General features: G+C 38.8%; 1 protein-coding gene across 1 annotated transcript; it reads left to right on the plus strand.

Annotated features, from left to right (window-relative positions):
• The first annotated feature begins 2,900 nt into the window (after positions 1–2,900).
• On the plus strand, positions 2,901–6,377 carry LOC103511502 (CAAX prenyl protease 1 homolog). Its single transcript, XM_026825249.1, has 4 exons — positions 2,901–3,712; positions 4,084–4,267; positions 4,764–4,987; positions 6,306–6,377. Exons 1-4 carry the CDS (start codon positions 3,095–3,097, stop codon positions 6,375–6,377), a joined length of 1,098 nt encoding a protein of 365 aa, XP_026681050.1. The 5' UTR covers positions 2,901–3,094.

A 6,377-nucleotide genomic window follows, 5' to 3' on the forward strand; every position in this document is an offset into this window, starting at 1 on the left:
GAAATGCTCAAAGTAAAAGAAATTTTATTGGTGGAATGAAAAAGATAAGGAACCTTAAAGGAAATGAATTTTTTTTTGAAGATTGTTTAACATAAAATGTCTTTCGCCTTACTAAACTTGTACTTACTTTCAAAATCATTCTTCAGCTACCGTTGTCCGATTCCTCCGATTTCCTAAAGACTATCTATCGTAAGAAGAAAAGTTCCCTAGGTAGCAGTAGGTAGGTCCCATAAAAGCTTTACAGATACCAATTACCTATCATATTTCGCTACCACGCACGCTATGCGCCTTCTTTGGTATTCTACCTTCATCTCTTTAATTACCTAGCATCTCATTAATTATTACTCGATCACTTGCATTTCTTGATTATCTGATTACCAAAGCTCCAAGTAGTACAATCTGCTAGTAGTAAACTCTCCAACATCCCAGACAAAAAACCTGGGGGACGTGCAGTGTTTGCAGAATTTCTAATCAAAATTCCTCAGGTTAGTTAGAGGAATCCGAGATAGAATCTCCATCCATGTGGATCTAGAAATTCTAGACTCTCAGTTGATGGACATAAATGGAAATCACTCTAGACTGGACCACGCCAAACGAGTGACCACAAAACAAATAAACCACTACGTGATATACTCCGAGAGACCACAGCCAACCACGTGCTTCGTGTTGAAGAAACCCAACAAGCCCTGATGGAAACCGAAGAGATTTGTAGAGAACCAAATGAAACCAAACAAACCCCAATGGAAATACCTAACAGATTAGTAGAGAGCCAACTGACTTGGAAACCAAATGACTCTAAACCAGACCCTGGTCGATTAGATTTTAGATTAAAACCTGATGATAGATTATCGTTTAGATGAAAACCACGACACATGTGAAGACTGACGTTACTGTTGCTGAGTAATGGTTGTGTTTCAATTCGAAATTTCCGGTCAATAAAATACACCAGAATGTTTGTAGATTGGATACGTTATGGAAATTGAATATTAGAGGAAGCCTTCTTTGACTTTGTGATCTTCGGACTTCCTAATCCTTTTTATAGAATACCAAATCAAACTTGACAAATAGCTGAATCTGTGCACGCATTTAGCACGACGAGTACCTACTTAACATCCGTTCTGATCAACTATTGGCTATTCTTGTTTGTCTACTATACTTAGCATTTAGCACGACGAGTACCTACTTAACATCCGTTCTGATCAACTATTGGCTATTCTTGTTTGTCTACTATACTTAAGCCAATTGAGGAAGGCTTTTGGTTAGTACAATGGTACATATTGCTATTATAAGTATTAATTGTCATAATTATGTATGAATATGTGAAGTGTCAGATCAGTATCTCATGTTACCATTGTGTTCTACTCAGATCATAAAGTTACCATTAAGTGTTACATTATGTAGGTAGGTACTTATTAAGTTGTATTGAACATCTATCTGCTAAAGTTGAAATTTTGGATTTTGGATTACAAAAATGTTGATGACGCACCTAAAAATAATGTGGACTGTGAATAGTGTGAATGGTCCCCAAGTATTCAACAAAATGTTGCTTCTTCCTTCTGGAATCTGACAGAACTCTTTAGCAGCATCTGCTTGAATTTTAGGTTAACAATTTGGCTGAATTACAGGTAGGTAGGTAAGTAGGTATGTATCAGTAAGGAATGTATAATAAGGATCAATGTCTAGTTATGTCTATGACGATTAAAGTAAGAAATCAAACCAAAAACACCAAAACGAGCGCAAATAAGCCCGCACAAAGCACTCATGTCCACAAAGCTCCTCGCAATCAAAACCAATTCTCTGAAGGAGGAAGCAGCGAACCAATTGGGAGGAGACCTTATCATTAACATAATTGGAATCGAGAGCTGCTGTGTGCAGTACCACGTGGCCGCGGGGGAGTCCACCACAGATTCTCACGACCCAGACGGGATTCGATAAACAGAAGAAAAAAAAGAGTACAAAAACAGAAGTCAAAACACCCAAGCTAAAGCCATAATGTCGTGTACTGCTTATAGAATAAGAATAAGAAGAAGGGGAAGACGAAGAAGACGAAGCAAAATAGCCATAGCTCGAGACTGGACCGTATTGATATCGTGGGAAAAAATTCTCGAAAGTTGCCAAAAGCTATGAATAAATAGGTTGGCTGTGAGTTCTAGTGTGTGATTACTGTGGTTCGATTCTTCTGCAGCAACAGTAGCAGGTTCGGGAGCTTCTGGTAAATTGCTGGTTGTAGTTGAAAACGATTTAAACGATTCATCAGTTGGTTTGAAGTCGATGTTTCCTCTTGTGTTTTGACCAGGTCTTGGATGAAGTTGTGTTTCTGGAAACTCTTTGTCGTGTGAAATTCGAAGAGCTTGATGAAAAGAAAAAGAATTTGAACATCCCACTATCCGCCATTTTAAAAGCAACATGTGAGCTACAGCTAGGGTACCCCATTTCGCTCATCTACGGCCTGTCTTCACGCAAAAAGGTTCCAATGTCTTAACGTTCTCAAAAGCAACGTTAACAAAATTACTCATAGATAGGTTTAATTGAGCTTCCCATGTTTCTATCATCAGATCTAATCTAGGTGAACATCTCCTCAACATAATCGTTGGCACAAGACCGGACGCTTTTTCTAACCGGAAACACCGCGCACACTTCCACAGAACATGTGTTGCTCATACCTGTTAGTTAAGTAGCGGTAGATAGAATGCTAGGTTATAGTATTCAAATGACCGTTTGACACAGGTGTTCAGGTGTGCAGACATAGTTTGTACTATTCATTATACGAGTACCTCCTACTTACCTATGAGTATATCCTAGTTTTCGCAGTCCGAGAGACATTTTCAGTAACGGACTTTGTTACATTTTGCAAGGTGCCGAGGGAAAAAAATGAATTTATTGTACTCGTTCATCGAAAATAGCCAGTAATATCACTTTTTTTTTCTAAATATGTATTTCAAAATCTAAAGCATGCATTCGTCTCTTAACAGAAGTCTCACTCACAAATGGTAACAGAAGTCACACTCACAGGATGTTCAATCTGGAAATCATAGTCTTCCTACAACACTGATGTTTCACACTCTCCACAAACACAACTCGCACTCTACACACAATGTTTTTCGCACTGTTTACAAATGACCTTTATATTGCGAGTCATCTTGTACAATGGTTCATAGGTGCTCTCCAAATTTACATTGGGTGGCGAGAGTATCGGTTCATTGGAAACGTCAAGGAACGTCCTGTACCAGTACAGAAATACATGAAAGTCGAGACATTCAACACGTTGAAAAGCCTGAATCAGAGGAAACTGTTTGCGGAGATTGCCAATGAATCGTTTGGTCTCTTCATTCAGATTGTATTCTCTGATGAACTGTCGCACATAGCTCTGTGGAATCTGAGTACCACGTTATCCGGTGGTGTCAGTGAGAGATGGACCACATGGGTGTTCATATCAGTCATCACCTCTAAGGATTTCCTACTCACATTACCTGGGAATTTCTACGTGAGGTTGAAATTGAAGGAACAAAGTTTGTTCAGCACCATTCAGTTGTTGTTCTTGGAGTTCATCGCAGAACAGGTGTTTCAACTTCTTTTACTCAACAGTTTAGTCAACATGTGCAATTTGGTGGTCAATGTATCCAAAAGCTCGTTGATCTACACTAACTTTGTCCTCATCCTATTCCTAGCATTGGCTCGAGAATTCATCATGGATCCTCTGTTTGACGGCCACATCACCCCGTTACAAGATACAAGTCTCTGTGGAATCTGAGTACCACGTTATCTGGTGGTGTCAGTGAGAGATGGACCACATGGGTGTTCATATCAGTCATCACCTCTAAGGATTTCCTACTCACATTACCTGGGAATTTCTACGTGAGGTTGAAATTGAAGGAACAAAGTTTGTTCAGCACCATTCAGTTGTTGTTCTTGGAGTTCATCGCAGAACAGGTGTTTCAACTTCTCTTACTCAACAGTTTAGTCAACATGTGCAATTTGGTGGTCAATGTATCCAAAAGCTCGTTGATCTACACTAACTTTGTCCTCATCCTATTCCTAGCATTGGCTCGAGAATTCATCATGGATCCTCTGTTTGACGGCCACATCACCCCGTTACAAGATACAAGAATTACGAAAGAACTTCAACCATACTTGAAGATCATGGAATTTCCCGAGGGCCGAATTTATCTTCTGAAAATGAGTAATCAGGAGGATATGCCAAACGCTTTCACTGTGGGCAACAGATTTTTCAATACACAGAAGATTATTATAGCCGATAATGTCATAGGTTTGTATCCGTACCTAACTGATGTAGACAACTTCAGTTACAAAGCTATTTTCCTCAAACGGGTTTTAGTGAACATTGGTCAGATTTTCTTATAAACTTACAAGTTTTTAGGCACAATCATTACAAGTAAAGATACAAGAATTACGAAAGAACTTCAACCATACTTGAAGATCATGGAATTTCCCGAGGGCCGAATTTATCTTCTGAAAATGAGTAATCAGGAGGATATGCCAAACGCTTTCACTGTGGGCAACAGATTTTTCAATACACAGAAGATTATTATAGCCGATAATGTCATAGGTTTGTATCCGTACCTAACTGATGTAGACAACTTCAGTTACAAAGCTATTTTCCTCAAACGGGTTTTAGTGAACATTGGTCAGATTTTCTTATAAACTTACAAGTTTTTAGGCACAATCATTACAAGTACCCATTACGTACTTGGTCATAAAATTCAAGTAAACATTAAGATTTTCACAAAGCTTTCAATTTCCAGGTAAAAACAAGCAGCTGAACGATTGTTGCACCTATAAAGAATGTGTTGCTGTCATATTGCACGAGTTGGGCCATGTTTATTACAATCACACCATCAAGTCCGCCCTGCTGGAGGTGTTCATTACTCTGAGTACCATCATTTCGTTCATCCTTCTGCATGAGGACTTCGTGTTTACTTCCTTTGGCTTCGTCCAGACTCGTCCTGTGAAAGCTTTCAATTTCCAGGTAAAAACAAGCGGCTGAACGATTGTTGCACCTATAAAGAATGTGTTGCTGTCATATTGCACGAGTTGGGCCATGTTTATTACAATCATACCATCAAGTCCGCCCTGCTGGAGGTGTTTATTACTCTGAGTACCATCATTTCGTTCATCCTTCTGCATGAGGACTTCGTGTTTACTTCCTTTGGCTTCGTCCAGACTCGTCCAGTGAGTCAGGGCATCAGTTTTCCGAGAAAACCTCCTAGTTACATTAAAAAAATCTGTAACAATATTGAAATGATGATGTAGTTTTAATTACAGTGTGTTGCCATGTTGCAGCAGCGTTGCCGCTTTGTGACATGAAAGTGACGAGTTCTGAATAGCAATAGAGTGAAATGTATTATGGATATGATAGATAGCAACATCACCACTCGGTCTAAGCTGTCATCTGTGAGAGATGGAATATAAAACGCACATGAGAGAGAGAGAGAGAGAGAAGAGAGAAAGGGAGGAAAAGGGAGAGAGAGGATTAGAGAGTGAGATACAGATATGAAAGAGTGGGAGGAGATTTGTGAAGTGAAGGAGAGAAAGAGGGAGAGAGAAATGAGAGTGAATGTGAGTTTTAAATCCAATATCCATAAAATATCATAATAATTCTAATGGTGGATGGGATAGAATTTATAAAACCACCAAAACCAATACAGTATATTGTACTCGTATGTTTGTATGTCATACACATAATATTATTAATCCTGTGTACTTAGATATTATGAAGAACAAAAGGAAATTTGAAAATTTTATTAAAGTTGTCAAAAATGCGAGTAACATTTTACATTCTAGCAACATTTGTTCTCCATGGAACTCATCAGCGAGACATAATGTAGCTATCAGGTGCTACATAATGATGGAAATTGACTGAACGGTCACCATCCGAATCCTCGTCAATCTCGAGTGTACTTAACCTCAGTGTTCAATGGTACTTTAACCTCTTTGAACTTATCATCAGTTAATATGTTATTCAATCTAAAATGTTCTTTCCTTTTTACATGCTTTTATTTAACTTGAGATCTCCGTTTGTTTGTTTTCAAGGGTGGAAAATCGGAGTTTGATTAGTTTTCTGAATACGCGTATTTTTTTACTGTGTGGTTTTACGAGAATTGCGAAAGGGAGAGAAGGCTTGGAAAAAAGGTAGAACTGCTAAAACGGTGCTATATTGAACCGTTGACTATTGGGTGTACAGTTGTAGGTAAGCGCATACCTGAAAGTCTATCATTCTCGGTTCCCTACTACGAGTATAACCACTCCATATTTTTTTTCCATTTCCCTATCCAAGTTCCAATAAGTCCAGTCTAGAACTAGACGCCACCAAAGTTAAACCAGACAGCAAGCGAGACACTCGCGATGACGCAAACTGA

Source organism: Diaphorina citri, unplaced genomic scaffold (genome assembly GCF_000475195.1).
Source record: "Diaphorina citri unplaced genomic scaffold, Diaci psyllid genome assembly version 1.1 scaffold722, whole genome shotgun sequence".
Taxonomy (NCBI): domain Eukaryota; kingdom Metazoa; phylum Arthropoda; class Insecta; order Hemiptera; family Psyllidae; genus Diaphorina; species Diaphorina citri.

Bases quoted from the DNA above. Each gene is read 5' to 3' on its own strand.
- LOC103511502 (XM_026825249.1), top strand. From the start codon at position 3,095: ATGTTTTTCGCACTGTTTACAAATGACCTTTATATTGCGAGTCATCTT. The intron at 4,268-4,763 runs GTTTGTATCCGT...TTCAATTTCCAG, and splicing joins TATAGCCGATAATGTCATAG to GTAAAAACAAGCAGCTGAAC. The intron at 4,988-6,305 runs GTAAAAACAAGC...AGTTCCAATAAG, and splicing joins TGAAAGCTTTCAATTTCCAG to TCCAGTCTAGAACTAGACGC.